This window comes from Equus quagga, chromosome 6 (assembly GCF_021613505.1).
Source record: "Equus quagga isolate Etosha38 chromosome 6, UCLA_HA_Equagga_1.0, whole genome shotgun sequence".
Classification (NCBI taxonomy): Eukaryota; Metazoa; Chordata; class Mammalia; order Perissodactyla; family Equidae; genus Equus; species Equus quagga.
In genome coordinates this window covers 36,055,705-36,074,818 of record NC_060272.1, presented here as the reverse complement: position 1 = coordinate 36,074,818, position 19,114 = coordinate 36,055,705, and the positions used below count along the sequence as shown (strand labels likewise).

General features: G+C 35.7%; 1 protein-coding gene across 1 annotated transcript in view; it reads left to right on the top strand.

Annotated features, from left to right (window-relative positions):
- Nucleotides 1–19,114, top strand: part of PIBF1 (progesterone immunomodulatory binding factor 1) — a 178,202-nt gene that overhangs the window by 50,859 nt on the left and 108,229 nt on the right. Inside the window, exon 10 of the mRNA XM_046664027.1 lies at nucleotides 502–600. Within this exon, the coding sequence (XP_046519983.1) occupies nucleotides 502–600 (99 nt within the window). The remainder of the gene's footprint in view (nucleotides 1–501; nucleotides 601–19,114) is intronic.

Sequence of the window (19,114 nt, the reverse complement as noted above, 5' to 3'; positions counted from 1 at the left end):
TCCTCTACAAGTGATATCCCAAGGTCCGTTATTTCAGCTGTTCTCTTCCTCGTATCCCAAACTTCATTCCCATTTTCATGCTTGTGATCTCTATATTATATCTTTCACTTAAAGTGTTTCATAGAACATTTATTAACTTCTCAAAACCTTGGTTTTCTTGTGGATAATATGTGAGTAATTGTACCTACCTCATTAGATTATGATAAGGATTAAACAAGTTGCAGTATATGCAAACTGTTCAGCCTGCCGTTAACCCATGTAGAGAAAAGTTGTGGAGAAAGGTAACACTTAGAGAGAGACCATTTTTGCACCTGCCCTGATAATGCTGCTACAGAAACTCACCAAGCTAGGCAGATTCATATAGTATTCACTTTGGGTTCCCAACCTCTAGTGGCTCCTTAAGATTGTCATATAGTTCAACTCCAAACAAGCCCATTTATGAATCCTTAAAAGATGGATACTTATGTATTTGGAATAACTGAATGTATGTTTAAATTTTAGAAATCTCCGAGAAGCAAGGGATAATGCCATGGCTGAAAAGGACCGAGCAGTGATGGCTGAAAAAGATGCTTTAGAAAAACATTATCAACTCTTAGACAGGTAAGCGTCCTGAAAATAGAAATGTTAAAACTCTTCAGTTTTTGTCTCTGTTACTTTTTCTTTCAGAAAATATGTTTCTTGTTTTTTGGGGTGTTTTTGAGGAAGATTAGCCCTGAGCTAACATCTGCCACCAATTCTCCTCTTTTTGCTGAGGAAGCTTGGCTCTGAGCTAACATCCGTGCCGATCTTCCTCTGTTTTATATGTGGGATGTCTGCCACAGCATGGCTTGATAAGAGGTGCATATGTCCTCACCCAGGATCCAAACTGGTGAACTCCGGACTGCCAAAGCAGAACGTGCGAACTTAACCGCTGTGCCGTCAGGCCAGCCCCTGTGTTTTTAACAGGAGTATAATTTTCATTTCAATTCAAGTCTAATTTCATGCATTATTTTTGTCCTATGTAATTGTTGCATATATTGAAACAAGATACAGAACAATTCAGTCACCCTACAGAGTTTCCATATACCCCTTTATCAGTCTCAACCACTATACCTCAAGAGGCAAACGCTTTCTAGTTTCTGTCACCATTGCTTAGTTTTGCTCTTCCTGGCCTAAAAATAAATGGAATCCTACAGTATATGCTCTTTTGTGTCTAGCTTCTCTCACTCAGTGTTATATTTTCATCCATTTTTGTTATTGTATCAGTAGTTCATTCCTTCCTATTGCTGAGTGTGAATAGACCACGGTTTGTTTATTCATTCACCTGTCGATGGACATTTAGGTTGTTTCCACTTTGGAGCTATCGTGAATAAAGCTGCTGTGAACATTTTTATACAAGTCTTCTTGTGGGCATATGTTTTTATTTCTCTTGGATAAATACCCAGGGGTGGAATTGCTAATCATAGGGTAGATAAATCTTTTACTTTAAAAGAACCTACCGAACTTAACTGCCAAGTGGCTGTACCATTGTACACTCCACAGTTCCTTTTTTAAAAATCTCTGTGTTCTAGTTCATGTGTGTTGGAGGGAGGGGAAGAAAGAGAATGATTAGTCTTTAATCTATCATTAGAAAAGGGTATTTAATAGCCTAGTTAAAAGGAAAATCACTGATGAGTGTTAAGGTAAATATCATTACCTCATTGAACACTGAATTCTCAGTGGTTCCTCTACATGCAGAGCAAACAAAGCCATTTTTTTTCCCCCTAACTTTCTTTTAAAATAATTTCGGGCAGAAAAGTTGCTAAAATAGTACAGAAAGTTTCCATACCTTTCACATACTGATAAGCTTTGAAAATAAGCTCAGTGGGTTTTTTAATTATTAAATGAAGACTTCAGATTAATTTGTGATTTAAGCAATACACGAAACTAAAAATTGAGTTGTCTTCATATAATTAACCTGTTAATCTTTTAGAATGTTAGAATCTTTTAGAATGGCTCAAATTGTCATGGTTTTGAATTTACGTCAACTTTGTAAACTTGACTCATGGAGGAATTTTAATAAATATAATATTAAAGAAACTTTTCCTGTAATGTAAAAGTGTGTCTAATTCCAAAAATTTTAATATAAAATAAATTCATAAATCAGCTATTTTTATTGGAGTGCTGTTACAACGTATCTTAAAATTATCTGTTATTAGGTTTAACCCTCTCATTTATAAATCTATATGATGTCCACTAAAGATTTACTTGGCTTGGGGGCCAGCGCGGTGGCGCAGCAGTTAAGTTTGCCCGTTCCGCTTTGGCAGCCCGGGGTTTGCCAGTTCGGATCCCAGGTGCGGACATGGCACCACTCAGCAAGCTATGCTGTAGTAGGCGTCCTACGTATAAAGTAGAAGAAGATGGGCACGGATGCTAGCTCAGGGCCAGCCTTCCTCAGCAAAAAGAGGAGGATTGGCAGCAGTTAGCTCAGGGCTAATCTTCTTCTTCTTCAAAAAAAAAAGATTTACTTGGCTTTTTGTTGATTTTTTTTAATGTGATATATTTAGTAATGACTCCAGAATAATATTTATGAACAAACTAACAAGCTTTAAAAGAAAGCATAAGATTTTAGCTAGTAAACCAGAACTTATATTCAGGCAGAATTTCATAACTTGGTAGCTTTTGTATGTTTTTGTGAATTTAGAAGAGAATAGTACATCTGATCTTAAAATTGGCTAATTTATATTTATACTAAGCTCTGTAATATCCTAAACTCTGACACATAAAATCCTTTTTGTCCTAATTGTCCATACACTAGCAACTGGTATTTATTCTAAAGGCTGTGGGATGCTTTAATATCTAAAATATCTTCTGCATTATTGAGACTTCAGTCATTTAATGTTTGTATATATTTTGCACATAGGTAGTATTATAGAAATGTTTTCTATTATAGAATAATTTGTTCAATTAGTTATGTTATTTAGCTTTGCTAAGTGATTTCTTCTTTTTCTTTTGTCTTTTTTTTTTTTTTTTTTTTTGCTGAGGAAGATTTGCCGTGAGCTGACTTCCACTGCCAATCTTCCTCTTTTTTTGCTTGAGGAAGATTGTGCCTGAGCTAACCTCTGTCCCAATCTTCCTCTGTTTTGTATGTGGGTTGCCACCACAGCATAGCTGACGAGTGATGTAGATTTGCTCCAGGATCCGAACCCTTGAACCTGGGCCACCAAAGTGGAGCACACTGAACTTAACCACCATGCCACAAGGCCAGCCTCCTACTAAATGAATTTTTGCTATTCAGAAGGTGATGATATTTTTCAGGGGCTGGCCCGGTGGTGTAGAGGTTAAGTTCACGCACTCCATTTCAGCAGCCCGGGGTTCACGGGTTCAGATCCCAGGCGCAGACCTACACACCGCTCAGCAAGCCTTGCTGTGGAGGCATTCCAGATACAACACAGAGGAAGATTGGCGCAGATGTTAGCTCAGGCACAATCTTCCTCAAGCAATAAAAAGGGGGGAGGATTGGCAGCAGATGTTAGTTCAAGGCCAGTCTTCCTCACAAAAGAACAAAAGTTGATGATAGTCAGCAGCAGACCGCATGTACAGCAGTGGTCCCATAAGATTACCATATAGCCTAAGTTTATGTAGTAGACTGTACCATCTAGGTTTGTGTAAGTACCCTCTGTGATGTTCGCACAATGATGAAACCACCTAACGACATATTTCTCAGAACGTATCCGGTCATTAAGCACTGTATGACTGTATATTGAGTAGACTGGAACAGATCATTTTTAAACTACCAGATGAGAGGAAGTTTATTTATTCTTAATTCCTTGAAGTGGTAGTAAAACCTTGGTTATTCAGAGCGTCATTTCCAGCCAAACCTAAATATTTATGATAATTTTAAAATCAAGACGAAGGAAAACGAAGAAAGTGTTTCTCAACATACTGGAAATAACCCATGAGCAGCAAAAAGTGTTAATGCCCAGAACTTCAAAGGACATTACAGGATTTCTTGCACAAATGAATGAGAATAATATCTGGGAATCTAAAACTCAAAATAAGCTTGGAGTTTAACAAAATGCTTAAAACACCTGAGGGTACTTTTCTGTTTTTTGAACTATAACTCCTTGCTTAAAGTTGTAATGTTGCTAGATGACTTCAAAAAAATAGGATTCTGGATATCTCCACAGTTTAATTCTTCCTTAGTTAATATCTTATAAACTCAGTACAATTCATGTCAAAAATTTCAAAAAACTTTTTAGTGAAATTTGACAAACTGACTCTAAAATTTTGTTCTTTGAATTCCTGTGGCTATTCTTGTACCTGTTTTACAATATAGTATGTTTTATGTTTGTGTGTATTTGCTTATGTATGTATAAACGCTGTTGCTTGTGGAACCAGAAATTAGGTGGCTGGGAGACAGATGTTGGATGTAGATTTTTTACAATATATCCTTTTGTGCTTTTTAAATATTGAAACTTCTGAGTGTGTTTCTTATTTTTGTTGTGTTTTTAATTAAATGCAAATACAGAATCCTTCTAAGAATACTCATATATGAGTTCCAAGTCTTAATAACTGAGAAACCCTGGAGATTAAATCCTTTAACACTCCTCTTGGACAATGGAAGTAAATAAAAGGAGTGAACAAATAGCATCGATTCTCATGACTGTTAAGAACAGATTAGTAGATCTGTTACACATGATATTTTGATAGTTTATAATAAATTTTGGCATAGTGATTTGATGCAATCTTGTGTAAACTTTAAGCAAGTTACTTAATTTTTATGAAACTTAATTTTTTCCTTCTCAGATAAGGATGACAATTCCAACCTTTCAGAGTTGTTTTTGGGCCTACATATTATAAGTGTTTGGCTTAGATTATGCTCAGTAAGCAGTCATACTTGTAGTGGTTTTTAAGATTGTTATCAGAGGAAGCAAGTATGACCAAGAGTTGGGGGGGGGGGGGTTCTCTAAGAATAAATCAAAGCAGACTACATTTCCATCTCTAATAGGAATGTTACACTGGGAAAGCAGAGAAATGAAGTTAGTGTACAAGTGATTTGCCAATACTTTCCATGGTATCCTTTTAAACAAGATGGGAAAAATAGGGGCACAATTCAAGGTTAGGTAAATGGATTAGGAACTGTTGAAGGACTTTACCCAAATGTTTTTTAGAGAATCATTAATAATCAAGAGATAGGTTTATGATGGCCATCTTTATGCTTTGTAGTCTTATATTACTGCATTTAGTACTATATTTCTACATTTTTATCAGTGATTTGGGTAAAAGTAAAAACACTTTATATAATAAAACAAAGAAGAATAACAAATTGAATTACAGATTGAGGCTCCAGATAGGTCTTTTCAGGCAGAATTAATGAACTGAATGAAATTTAAGGAATAAATATAAGATCACACACGTGGGTCCAGAGAACCTATGCTGTTAGTATAGGTTTAGAATTGAAATGCAAAAACAACTTGGAAGATTTCAATATGGAAATATTATCCTACAGCAATAGAAGTTATATCTGGACTGTGGTCACTGGTTATCTTAGCTATAGAATCATGTTGAAATCTGGGCAGCCAAGCTTTAAAACCAGGGTCTTAGGAAAATGACCAGTACTGTAGAAAGATTTAAAAAATGTCCTATTAGTGCTAGTTTATAAACTGTCCACACATAGTTGAAGGGTTCTCATATGAACAAGCTGGTTTTCCCACTTGGTAAGACCTAAAGTAGTAGAATTGGGACCACTGGGTAAACATTACAATAAAGAGTAAAGATAAACTTTCTAACAGGGCTTTTCAGAATGCCTTAGCATCTAATATATTCTCCATCAGTAGAAGTGTTCAGGCATCAGCTGGCCAGGCACTCAGTGGGAAGATGCTTGTAAGGATTGAAGCATTAAGTGGGTAGCTTGAGAGTGTGAAGTTCCTTTTGATCCTGAAATTATCCGTGACAACAGCTCAAAAGAGTTAATGTACTGGTTAAGTTACCGTGCAAAAGGAATGGTGAACCCAAGCTGTTTTTAGAGTATTATTTTTAAAATCTCTGCATTTCACTTTTCTTTTGTTTTTTCAAAATAAAAACCTAGTGCTTAGGACTATTATTTGAAAAGGACATTATGTACTTTTTAAATATCCACTGAAATTCTTTTGAATGTAGATTGCCCAGGAATAGTTGAATTCATATTTTGAGAATGTCATGTATATCTTTTGTGTATAGTGAAACTCAAGGAAAAATATTTGTTTTGTTTTTTTGTTGTTGTTGTTGTTTTTTTGGAGGAAGATTAGCCCTCAGCTAACTACTGCCAGTCCTCCTCTTTTTGCTGAGGAAGCCTGGCTCTGAGCTAACATCCGTGCCCATCTTCCTCTAGTTTATATGTGGGACGCCTACCACAGCATGGCTGCCAAGCAGTGCCATGTCCGCACCCGGGATCCGAACCAGCGAACCCCGGGCCGCCGAGAAGCGGAACGTACGAACTTAACCGCTGCGCCACCGGGCCGGCCCCTTGTTTTGTTTTTTAGATGTGGAATTTTTAATACTCAAATGTGATTCTGGCTTCCTTTATATCAAAATCGGAATAAACAAATGTGTTTCGCTCTTTCCATGGATTGTAATTTCCCTGAATCATGCTTAAGTAAAGCCTCAGGCATGTCTGTACACAGTTTTCTAGTCAGGTATAATTAGTCTCAGCTTTTTCATTTAGGTTAAAACTTTTTCTATATCAAATGCCTTGTTTAATGGTTAAACAAGATGTGTTGTTATGAATAAAAATATAAGGAAGTAGTATGCCACTTTCAAACATGAATGGAAAAGGCTTTTTACTCAAGGGCTTTAATTTTCTACAAAAAAGTGGATGTTTCTCAGGCATATAAAAGGCCTGTGTATGTCTCAATTCAAATTCAACAGTTTGATAATAAGTAACAAATACTCAGCTTTCATAAACATGAACAGTTACTGTGTCATGTTCTGTTGCTTTGAATCTCTGCACGCACTCTGAGGATTCTTTCTGCCAAAAAGGGAGGTTTTAAACTCAATCAGTGTAAATGGTAGAATAAGTTGAATACACTGTTACATCTGCGGGATCCTACACGAGAGGCCTATGTTTGAAACTAAAGTGTAAGTTTGCAATCCAGAATTAGTTTTAATAGTATTTTTTTCAGTTACACTTGTTTTACTTGTTTTTAAAACTATGTATTTCATATTTTGAAATATATTTGTAATAGTTTTCAGTTTGTATTTTTAAGTGGATATTACTCAAAATTATGTTTTCAACCCTACAGCTTCTCTGATAATAGTAAGATTTTGTCCTCATTTTTTAATTAGAAGACAAATGTGAGCAGGATTAAGAGATCAGGTGAGGAGAGTAAGTGATTTTTATGTCATACTGAGCTAGTTTAAATCTTCATGTGGAAGCCAACTGTCCTAAATTGTGCTTTATCTCCAAGAAGAGGAGTTTTGACACACTTTTTCTGCTTTTTATCATATTCTTATATTGTTTTATCTTTGTTTATCTGTCTTTTAATCTATTCCTGGCTTCTTGAGCAGGCAAGTAAGTGTTTGTATCGTTTCCAATATAAACTTAAGGAACTAAGGGGGGTTGAGATTTGAAATAAAAGCTATAGTGTTGTACTTAAATTTTGTGTTATTTAGAAAACTCTGTGATAATTTTATTCATATTCTTAGTTTTCATGGTTACATCAAGTAATTGACATCATAATTATTATTATTTGAATGCAGAAATTCCTAATTCTCAAGCCTATATCAAGTTACTCTTATTATACTTCTTTGTGAAAGAAAGACTATACAATAAATTCGTACTTTTTAAAGGAAATTTTTTAGTACCTGAATATTTTTTGTTTGATAATTTGCAAAATATTCTCATTAAAGGACCACTCTAATGATTCTCCGGAATTTATAAAATTATCTTTTCTTTCTTACTTGATTTCTCTTATTCCTTGCAGTATTCTATTTGCCCATAGGTTTGCTTTGTTTATATTAAAATAGTCTAGCCCCATGTTATTCTAAAATTTTTTCTTTGCTTTTAAGCTGCTTTCTGTCTGAGAGATACTTGTCAACTTGCAATAAATTATATCTCAAGCTGTACTCATTACATCCCAAGTTACCGCAAGTGATTCTATGCCTTTCTCAGTAAAGGCTTTGGAATTAGTGGTAATATAGTGTACATGAAAGCATTAAGAAGTTTTTATTGCTGAGATGAAAAATATGTGTTCCCTTTCAGTCTAGATATAAAGATCTGAAAGGAACTGATAAGAAACTGCCACATTCAGATCACAATGTATGAATTTTATTTTATGCCACCTCCCATCTATCTTCTTTCTTCTTTATTCGGTATTAGTCTGATCTGAAATTCCTTGTCCCACCAGAAACAATGGCCCAGAGAGTCTTTTAACCATTCGTGGATAATTTATTGCTTGTAATTGAGCTTAAATAGTACTGGTTCTATTCTCCTCCCTACCTATTCTCCTCCACCTCAGAAGAACATGTCTTGAATGTTTTTGTGCAACAAGTCAAAATGCGCACACACACACAGCAATTTGACATTGTTTGCTGTCTGTCTTTTTTCTTAAAGAAGGACTTGAGAGGCTTCTGTGGTCAGAAAGGATGTTTACTCTGTATCAGGAGAATTAATGATGGATGCCAGTGTTGTTAACCTGAATTTCTGTGGGACAGAACGTCTTTGTACAGAAATGAACTAGAATTATCAGCTTATTTTGTTGGTTAAGTGGAACAGTTCGTATAGAGAAATGCTGTTTCCTTCCATACCCACTGACATAAACCTCTTTTCTCCTCAATCCAGAATAACTCTGAATGGCCATCACTTTCAGGGGATGGATTCTCTCTTTACCTTATAAAATCACAACTGTGCTCTCGCATTTTGTCTTGGTCCATATTCTTCTTTAACTTCTTATTTCAAATTTCATATGTGTACAAATTTCATATGGTATAAACAACTCCTGTATATCTTTTATCCAGATTCACCCCTTTTTAGCATTTTTTATGTTCCTTTTATCATTCTTATTCTCTCCCCCCTCCCCACTTATACACACACACACACGTTATTTTTTTTTAATAGTTTAATAGATGAAATGCGTTATGTACTTTTACCTCTTCACAGTTTATTTCCTAGGAATAAGAATATTCTCTTATGTAACCACAGTACACATACCAAATTCAGGACAACATTGATAGCAATACTTTCACTCATTTTTGTCAGTTGTCCTAATAAATATCTTTTTATAGCAATTTTTTTTTCTGGCAAAGGATCCAGTCGAGAATCATGCATATTAACTTTTAGTTATCGTCAGTCTCCTTTAACCTGAAACAGTTCTTCAGTTTTTCTTTTCATGACATTTGATCCTTTTTCTTTTAATTTTCTATCTATCGTCCTTCTAGGGTCTCATCTTCTACTCAACTTCAACTGTTACTTCAGGAAATGACCCACAATATTTTTAAACTCAAAGCATACCTCTTCTTATGTCTCGTAAACTCAGATTTCTGGCTACCTGATTGACATTTTTGTCTGTATGTCTTTCTGAAACGTTAAACTCAGTATTTTTGAAACAAATTCAGCTTCCTCCCGCATTCACCCCTCCCAAAAGAAAAAGTTACTTTGACTGACTTTGCTTCTATAAATCGCACCATCTTTTTTAAGCCATTTCTGTTTTAATCTTTAGAATAATAATTCTTTCCTCTTGCTCGTATGTGTAATCACTTGTCACATTTCATATACTCTACCCCTATCGTATCTCTAAAATCCTCTTCACTCCTGTTGCCATCTTCCTAGATCAGCTTCTTATTACTTTTTAACTGGTGTCATGATGTAATTGTGTACAATAACCTCTTAAGTGGTTGCTACATCTCTCCCCACTCAGTTAATCCTCTTGCCCAGACCTGTTCTTCCTCTCGTAGTTTTGCATTCTGACTAACATCATCATTTGCCCAGGCACTTAAACAAGAAAGCTGATGATTCATAACTACTTTTTTTCCCCTTACTCCACTTCGCATTTATTCAACCAACAAATATTTATTGATACCTACCATGTGCCAGTCACTGTGCTAGGTGCTAGTAAACGTTAGTAAATAAACTGGAGATTGCCTCTGCTGAGAGTCAATTGAGGGAGACAGAAAATAAACAGATACATAATTATTACAATTACTTGCTATGAACTAGGTGGTGTGAGGAAGAATAATGTCTTGGGCAGGGTATACCATGGTAGGATAGTCAAGGAAGGCCTCTCTGACACTTTAGCTAAGCCCATACCATGTTGATTCTAATTTCTAAATATATCTCATTTCCCTCCTCTTAATCCCAGGTGCCACTGCTTTCGTTAAGCCTTTATTTTCCCTTGTCTAAACTATTTATAATAGTCTCTGAAGTCTTTTCTTTCACTTTAGTCTTCTGTATTTTCATCACTCATTCTTCCAGGGTAATTGTTCTAAAACTGAGAACCCTGATCGTGTCATTCAACAGAATGGCATCCACACTGCACAGCTTAGCATTTAAGGTCATTCACAGACTCCCTGCCTATCATTCCAGACTCAGATCTTTCTTTTGATTCTCCCCTTTATACTCAAGACAAATTGATCCCTTATAGTTCTCTAAATATATGATATTTCCTCTCTCACCCCTGGATATGTGTTCTTTGCTAGGAATAACCTTTTCTCTTCCCTTGCTTGTGTATCTTACCATTTATCTACTAGGTAAATGTCCATTCATGGTAAGACTGAACTTAGTGATCACTTACTGTATCTTATTTTTCTTTGATGTGATTTAGATTCTCAACCAGGAGTGATGGGGTTTGGGATAAAGCAAACTGAGTGGCTGTAAAACAGATAAAATATACAGAGAAAAATGCTTCCTACCACATGGGTTGAATGGCATTGTTTAAAATCTGAGGGGTTAGGATGAAACTTTTAATCTAAACTGAATTTTCATCAAAATGACTAACTCTCCCAGAAAGAGGGAAATAAATACAAAATATGAGAGGCAGCAACACTTATAAACTTCCAATCTGGTAAACTTGACCATGGGTACAGGAGTTTAGAAAAAACACAAAGATAAGCTTCCAGACTGACTTCTTACAATTCCAGGTTTCTTTCCTCGTTTAAGCAAGGAAATTGCTGAGCAGATAATATTTTCTTAGTCTTCCAGTTCATTGGAGAGTGGGACAATCCCCAAATAATGTCTCATTAAACAGAAAAGGGGCAAAATGAAGGCTTGGCTAGAACTGCCCTCGTTCAAAGATTAATAAGTGATTAAGGGTCAGAGAAGACAAGTATGGGACATATGTAAATGTTGTCTTAAATGGAGGGAGACAGCAAGAGTAATATAAAAGCTATGAAAGATAAAGAGAACGTTTTGAAGTATCTACTCTAGGAATCTAAGAAGAAGACTATAGATTATAAGTTATTCACAACTAAGAAAATTTGAGAAAGCATAGACTTTTTGAAGCCAGAGATATGGAAGTAGAATAAAATGGAAGGAAACTGGCAACGTTCAGGAGAAAAGTTACCTAGAAAAATGATGTACTTAAAAAAGAATTAAAGAGAAAGGTCGAAAGGTCCAGAAAACTGAATTGGCAACTTGACGGGGGGAGGTTTAAAAGCAGAAGCAAACCAAAAAAAAAAAAAAAATGGACAAAATGATGAAAACAATTAGAGAGGAGATAATAGACATGGAGAACAGACAACATATATCTGCATTCAAAATATTAGTGTGCCGGGGAAGAATGAGTCATTTTCTAAGGAAAAAATAAATCAGGCTGAGCTCAAGTTTCTCATCCACAACTTATACTTTGTTCACTCAGCGGTCTTTATTAACCACCTGCTTTGTGCCAAGCGCTTCCTCCGCACTGTGATTGAGGGTTTAATAAGATGAAAGGATCTCTGTCTCAGTGGAACTCACATTTCTATGGCACAAATCAGAAAATATCCGAATAACAAAATAAGATAATTTTAGATAGTAACAATTATTTGAAAGATATAAAACGTAGTGTGATTCAGGGAAGTGAGGTTATCTGAAGGGTGACATTTTTTGCATCCTGAGTGATGAGAAGGGACTAGTCATGTGAGGACTGAGGAAGCCTGTTACCCATGTGACATTCCTGAATAACCTACTTGAAATTGTAACCTCACCAACTAAAGAAAGAATCAAAGAACTTGTGAATTGAGATGTCAAGGTATAAAAGAACTGGCAATGAATAGTTAATGTAAAATTACATCTTAATAACTATTGTCATTCTGGTTACAAAACACCTTGTAATCATGATTGTTAAGGGGAAATTATAACATAAAAATAATAATTTAACATAAGTAGAGGCAAAAATAGCAACTTTTGACTAAAATTAGAGAATTAATGGTAGCAGGAAATACTGTATATATAATATATATAATATTGTGTAATTATAATTACCTCAAACTTCATAAGAATCAGTAGTTTTATCAGGAAATATATATTTAAGCATATCACTTAAAGTCATGAATGAAGCCATTAATTAAACTAAAAACAGACAGTATACTTTGCATATTACCAGAGGATGGGGGGAAAAAAAGCATAGATCTTATAGCAAAAGATAGATAACAAAGCAAACAGCAAAGAAGCAAAAAACAGAAAATATAAATTAAGATGGCAGAAGAGTGAATTTATCTTTTCTGACAACGGTTGTGAATGTGATGAACTCACTATATATATAGGAAATAAATACAACTTGGGTCAAAAATAAAACTATATTGTCACATCAATGAGTGATTTGAGATGTTTAAAAATGGAAAAGATAAGAAGGCAAAAAGAACATAGGATCTAAAACTATTCTGCAATAAATAGTTTATTAAAATTTTTTAAAAATAGTAATTCAGGATCTTTAGAATCCCTCTGTAAAACAGAGTGTACACAATGAAGATATGCTCAGGAGTGTTTATGTGTCAGATTTCCCAGAGGGAAAGTGCTTATTGTCCCACTTTGGGTTACATGCCCATGCCCAGACTGCTCAGTTGTCTCCAGAGGTGGTTTAAAACATGCTTTGGGGGTAGGAATAGTTTAGCAAATAAAATTCCTAGATAAAGGGGTGCTGAACAGATACTACAACGATTTGTCTACTGTAGTTCCTGATCAATAAATAATTGATGAAATAAGGAAACAAAGCTCAGAAAACGTAAACAAACTGGAATCATTTTGTTAATTCATAAGCACTTTTTTTTAAAATTCAGCTTATTAAGGCCACATTAAAGTTATGATCAAAGATATATTTGAATGTGTGGCTCATTAATTACCTTAGAGAAACTATATTGGTAGTGAGATCAAGAATTCAGGTTCAGGGGCGGGCCCGGTGGCGCAGCGGTTAAGTGCGCACGTTCTGCTTCAGTGGCCCGGGGTTTCCTGATTCGGATCCCGGGTGGGAACATGGCATCGCTCGGCAAGCCGTGCTGTGGTAGGCGTCCCACGTATAAAGTAGAGGAAAATGGCCACAGATGTTAGCTCAGGGCCAGTCTTCCTTGGCAAAAAAAGGAAGATTGGCAGCAGATGTTAGCTCAGGGCTGATCTTCCTAAAAAAAAAAAAAAAAACTCAGTTCAGGTTCATTCATCTTAGAGACCTTTTTTGATGCGGGAGGGCAGGTGGGTTCCATGTTCTTTTCTAAATCTAGCTAGCTGCCTTCCAAATGTGTAATTTGGGGTCACAAGTAGAGTAGATAGAATGAGTATAAATATGTAAGAAGTAGTACTAGAGAAAGAACTCAAGTACCTGCCCTCCTGATGGCATATCAATAACATCATGTTTGTAAATGAAGGAAAGCACATTATTACATGTCTACACATTTTTTAGGATGCTTTCTTAGAAATCTAGAGTCATAGTTGGTCATTATGCATGTGAATTGAACCACAGCGAGAGAGAGAGAGAGTTTATACAGCTTTCTTTATAGGCTCCTGCTCTCTTGCTTTGGGGGAAATTTTCATAGATTTACATTTGGTAAATATATCCATGTCCAAAAAAAGATATGTATAAAAAATTGGAATGCCAGCTGACTAAATCAACTCATAAAAACTTCAGTTAAAAGTAAGATATTTTCCATGATTATTTTAAAATATGATGTTTACTGGAAGGAAAGTCCAGAGAATTACCACAGATGAAGTGTGAGTATATTTCTCCCACTTGTAAATGAGCTCTTATTTCCTACAGTGTATATTCTCGTCCACAATGAGTCATTTTCAACATGTTTCAATTTAACTCCTAATACATTTTTAAACTTGGCAGGCATATTTAGATGAACATTACTTCCAGTTTTAGAGACTGCTTCTAAATTATACTTCAGTATTGTAGTCATCATACAAAGTTCTTTCAGTAAAGAGGAAACAGAATTGATTGGAAGTGTATGTTTTAATGTGGCAAAAAATGGTTACCATTGAATAAAAATCAGATAGTTAGGTTTTTTAAATTTTTGTTAATAAATAAACCCTCAACATTATCTTTAAAAAGTTGTTGGTATGAGGTCCTTTTTGGTAGATGATAAAAGAAGAAAAGATATGAATTATCCCAGGTAATAAAGTTAATATTTGTTGATCTCTTACTATGCTTAGCACTGTTTATCTCATGTATATTAACTGTTTTTTTGGAGGGGTGAGGAAGATTGGCTCTGAGATAACATCTGTTGCCAGTCTTCCTCTTTTTGCCCAAGAAGATTGTCACTGAGCTAACATCTGTGCCAATCTTCCTCTGTTTTATATGTCGGACACTGCCACAGCATGGCTTGATGAATGGTGTGTAGGTCCGTGCCCAGGATCCAAACCTGTGAATCCTGGGCCACTGAAGTAGTGTGCATGAACTTTACCACTACACCACTGCGCCGGCCCCTGTATTAACTTTTTTCAGGCCCACATAATAGGGGTAGTTCATTTTCTATAAATCATTGAAGTTTTATTTCTATTATAATACATGGAGCCTGTCACATTTCTGGACATATAGCTAGAGTTACATGAATGTTCGTAGAAGCTAATGACTTTGTGGAGAATTATACATATTGCCAACTCTTCATAAGTATTTAATAATTACCATTTATAAATTTATGCAATCATATGAATCTTCTGGCAGATTTCAGTTGACCAACCTGTCCATTGTTAGGATTTTAATTTTCTTTATTTTTATTTTATTTTTACTTTGTGCCTTATTATTTTTAACACTTTGAAGCTTCCCAAAAGTTTAGAGTTGGGAAAAACTTAGAGATCATTGAAAACATTGCACTCACTTTGCAAAAAAGGAAACAAATCTAAAGAGGTTATATGACTTGTTCTCAGTTATACTGTTAACAGAAGCAGAGCTAGAAGTAGACGTGTGTTCTCTGTTCCCATCTCAGTTCATTCTGCCACACAATTTTCATATTATTAGTAAATAGTTTATGAAGCACAGTATGTATGATATTAAACAATTCAGAATGATGTTATATTAATTTTCTGTGGTTGCTGTAATAAATTGTCACAAACTTGGTGACTTTTTTTTTTTTTTTGCTGAGGAATATTTGCCCTGAGCTAACGTCTGTGCCAGTCTTTCTCTATTTTGTATGTGGGTCGCCACCACAGCATGGCTGCCAACTGGTGGTGTAGGTCCGTTCCCAGGAACCAAACTCCAGCGTGCTGAAGCGGGGCACACTGAATTTAACCACTAGGCCACGGGGCTGACCCCTCATAAACTTGGTGACTTAAAACAACAGGAATGTATTCTCTCACAGTTCTGGAGGCCAGAAGTCTGAAACCAAGGTATCTTCAGGGCCGTACATCCTCCACAAGCTCTGGGGCAATCCTTCCCTTGCTTCTTCCGTCCTCTGGGGCTCTAGGTGTTCCTTGGCTTCCAGGCACATCACTCCAGTCTCTCCCTCTGTCTTCACTTTGCCTTCTCCTCTTAGGTCTCTTATAAGAATGCACATGAGGGCCGGCCCCATGGCCAAGTGGTTAAAGTTCCACATGCTCTGCTTCGGCAGCCCAGGTTCATGGGTTCAGAACCCCAGGTGCAGACCTGCTGCACTCATCAGCAATGGTGTCAAGGCATCCCACATACAAAATAGAGAAAGATTTGCACAGATGTTAGCTCAGGGCTAATCTTTGTCAAGCAAAAAAGGGAAGGCTGGCAATGGATGTTAGCTCAGGGCAAATCTTCCTCACAAAAAAGAAAAAAAAAGCACATGGACCTTTTTCCAAATAAGGCAGTATTCACAGGTTCTAAGGATTAAGACATGGACATATATTTTGGGGAGGGGCCACCGTTGAACTCACTGTATATGCCTTTAAGTCATTTGAATAGTATTTTTTCAGGTCCCTCAGTAGAAGTGACATTTTATTTTTAAATTTTCTGACTAGAATTTTGTAATATACCAGCTAATTTTAAAAGTTATTAAAATTTTATAAAGGTGGATTATCTTTTCAACCTACTAACATAACATTTAGCAGATTACTAGCTCTTGAATAAATGGCACCTTAGAGATTCTAGACTCTGTACCATATGCTGTATAACATGCATTTATTATGAATTAAAAGTCTCCCTACATGACTTTTAATAACATTTTTTAAGAACATCCTGGCAGTGACACTAAGGGTTAAAGAAACAGAATTGGACATTTTTAAGACACAGTGTAAAAATCTAGCTTTAAGGGAAGCTATATTGACTTCAGTTAGACCATTTAATTGTTCTTTTTCTGTGTAGCAGTTGAATTTTGCTTTATGGTATTTGAGATTCATTAAGTAAGATCTTGAGTGCCTTAATATAATTACTGTTTCATATTTTACTTTTGTTCTACTTATTTTGTTCATTGAGCAAAGTTTTAGCCCTTCCTGGTTTTAATAAATCTTTATGTGTAACCTGTATGTTTCTATGATATATGCCAGATATGTGATCATTTAGTTTTTCCTTCTGTAGAAATCATTATTACTAGATGTGAACAAATTCTAGAAATCATTGTTACTAGATGTGAAGATAGTCTCAATTTCTTCTAGCCATTAAAGTGTGTTAGTGTAAATGAAAGAACCAATATATTATACAATTATTACATTTTATATATAATCACCAATTGGTTATATATATTGTTTATTATATATATTGGGTATATGTAATAATATATAATTCTATGCTTCATAGAATTAAATGAGATTTATTATACAATTTTAGGTTTTCAATAAATTTTATTATTTATTATCATCATCCAGTTAGTTGATTTTTAAAGTAAGGTATATCTGTGTTCTCTTTTCAGCACTATAAAGACAAAGGGTTAGAAGAAGTCTCTAACTAGATATGGTGAAACTATTTTATGGAGATGGATAACTTTCACTGTTACAAAGCTCTCTAAAGAAGGTCCCTTTCCTCAGCTTACTATTTATCTTAACTATTAGCCATTCATCCTATTGGAATTTTCCTTGCACTTTTTTGTAAGTTTTTAAAAATATATCCATGTATTTCTTATTTTTTAATTTTTTTTGAGGAAGATTAGCCCTGAGCTAACATCTGCCAATCCTCCTCTTTTTGCTGAGGAAAGCTGGCCCTGAGCTAACATCCATGCCCATCTTCCTCTACTTTATATGTGGGATGCCTACCACAGCATGGCTTGCCAAGCGGTGCCATGTCCACACCCGGGATCCAAACCGGCGAACCCTGGGCCGCAGAGAAGCGGAACTTGCACACTTAACCGCTGCGCCACCGAGCCGGCCGGTCCCTCCGTGTGTTTTTTAAATGGATGTGTTTTTTAAAACTTAAAGGCAATGCATTTTCATTTTACAAGTGAAAAGTCTATCTATATATTTGTAGAAAGTACGAAATGAGTTAATCTGTCTTCAAACAGCAGAATTTAAGTGACATTCACCTATCTATTATTAGAATTCAGATGTTTTCTTTTAACTCTCTTGGACCCCAAATGTGAATTTCTATTAGCTAGATTATTCATAGATACTCTGAATGTAATGATGCCTATCGTTTCTAAAATTGTTTTTGTCCAAAATCACAGAGATGGAAAATGCCCAAAAGAATACATCCCCCTGCCTCCAGGCAAGAGTGCGCCCAGACCATTCCAGTCAGATAGGCCGTCCACGTGTAAACCTGTAAAGGAGCTCGTGTACCTGTAAATAACAGTGAACTGTGCACTTTGAAATAGTTTTTTTAAAGTAGTTTACAGGAAAATCAAGGTATGTTTAATAGCCTGTCGTTTATGAGAATGGAATGTTCTGTATGTTGGTGCCACAAAACATGTCTATTCTTATTCATTTGTCATCTTTTGCTATTGGTTGAACTGCATTTGATCCAGAAATAAGTCAACAGATGTTTAAATGAGAAATATGTGTTGTGAAATTCAATCATTTGTATATAATAAACACAGATTTTTTTTGAGTCCAAAGTTAAAGCACTTGTAAAACATAAATTGGATTCTTTAACTAAAGCACTGATGTCTAATTTTTGAAAATTAAAACTATGCACTGAATGCTTCTAAAGGAAAACAACTTGCTAGCCAGTTTTCCATGTTGCTACTTGCTGTATACTTCCACTTGGTATCCAGTGTAGCCAATAATGTCTCTTCATTAAAGAAACTACCCCTTTCCCATCACCATCAATAGCCCCTTTAAATTTTTTTCCTCCTTTTTTTCTTTTCTTTCTTTTTTTTTTTTTTTGAGGAAGATTAGCCCTGAGCTAACTACTGCCAGTCCTCCTCTTTTCACTGAGGAAGCCTGGCCCTGAGCTAACATCCGTGCCCATCTTCCTCTGCTTAATACGTGGGACGCCTACAGCAGCATGGTGTGCCAAGCCGCGCCATGTCCGCACCCGGGATCCCAACCGGCGAACCCCGGGCCGCTGAAGTGGAATGTGCGAACTTAACTGCTGCGCCACAAGGCCAGCCCCAGCTACCTTAAATATTAAGCATTCATTTATAAGTAATTTGTAAACTCTGATTGCCTTTTTGCAGGCATTTGTACCAGTTTTCATTCCACAAATTTTAGGCACTACTACGTTTACAAATTATAAGTTTTATACCAAGGTATAGCTCAAACTTATGGTTCCTTAAACCATACATACATCTGTGATGATAGTGCTGGAGCAGTGGTGAATTAAATGGCTCAAACTTTTCATGGAATTTTCAAAAGAAAGAATAGCAGTAGTAATTCTTGGGG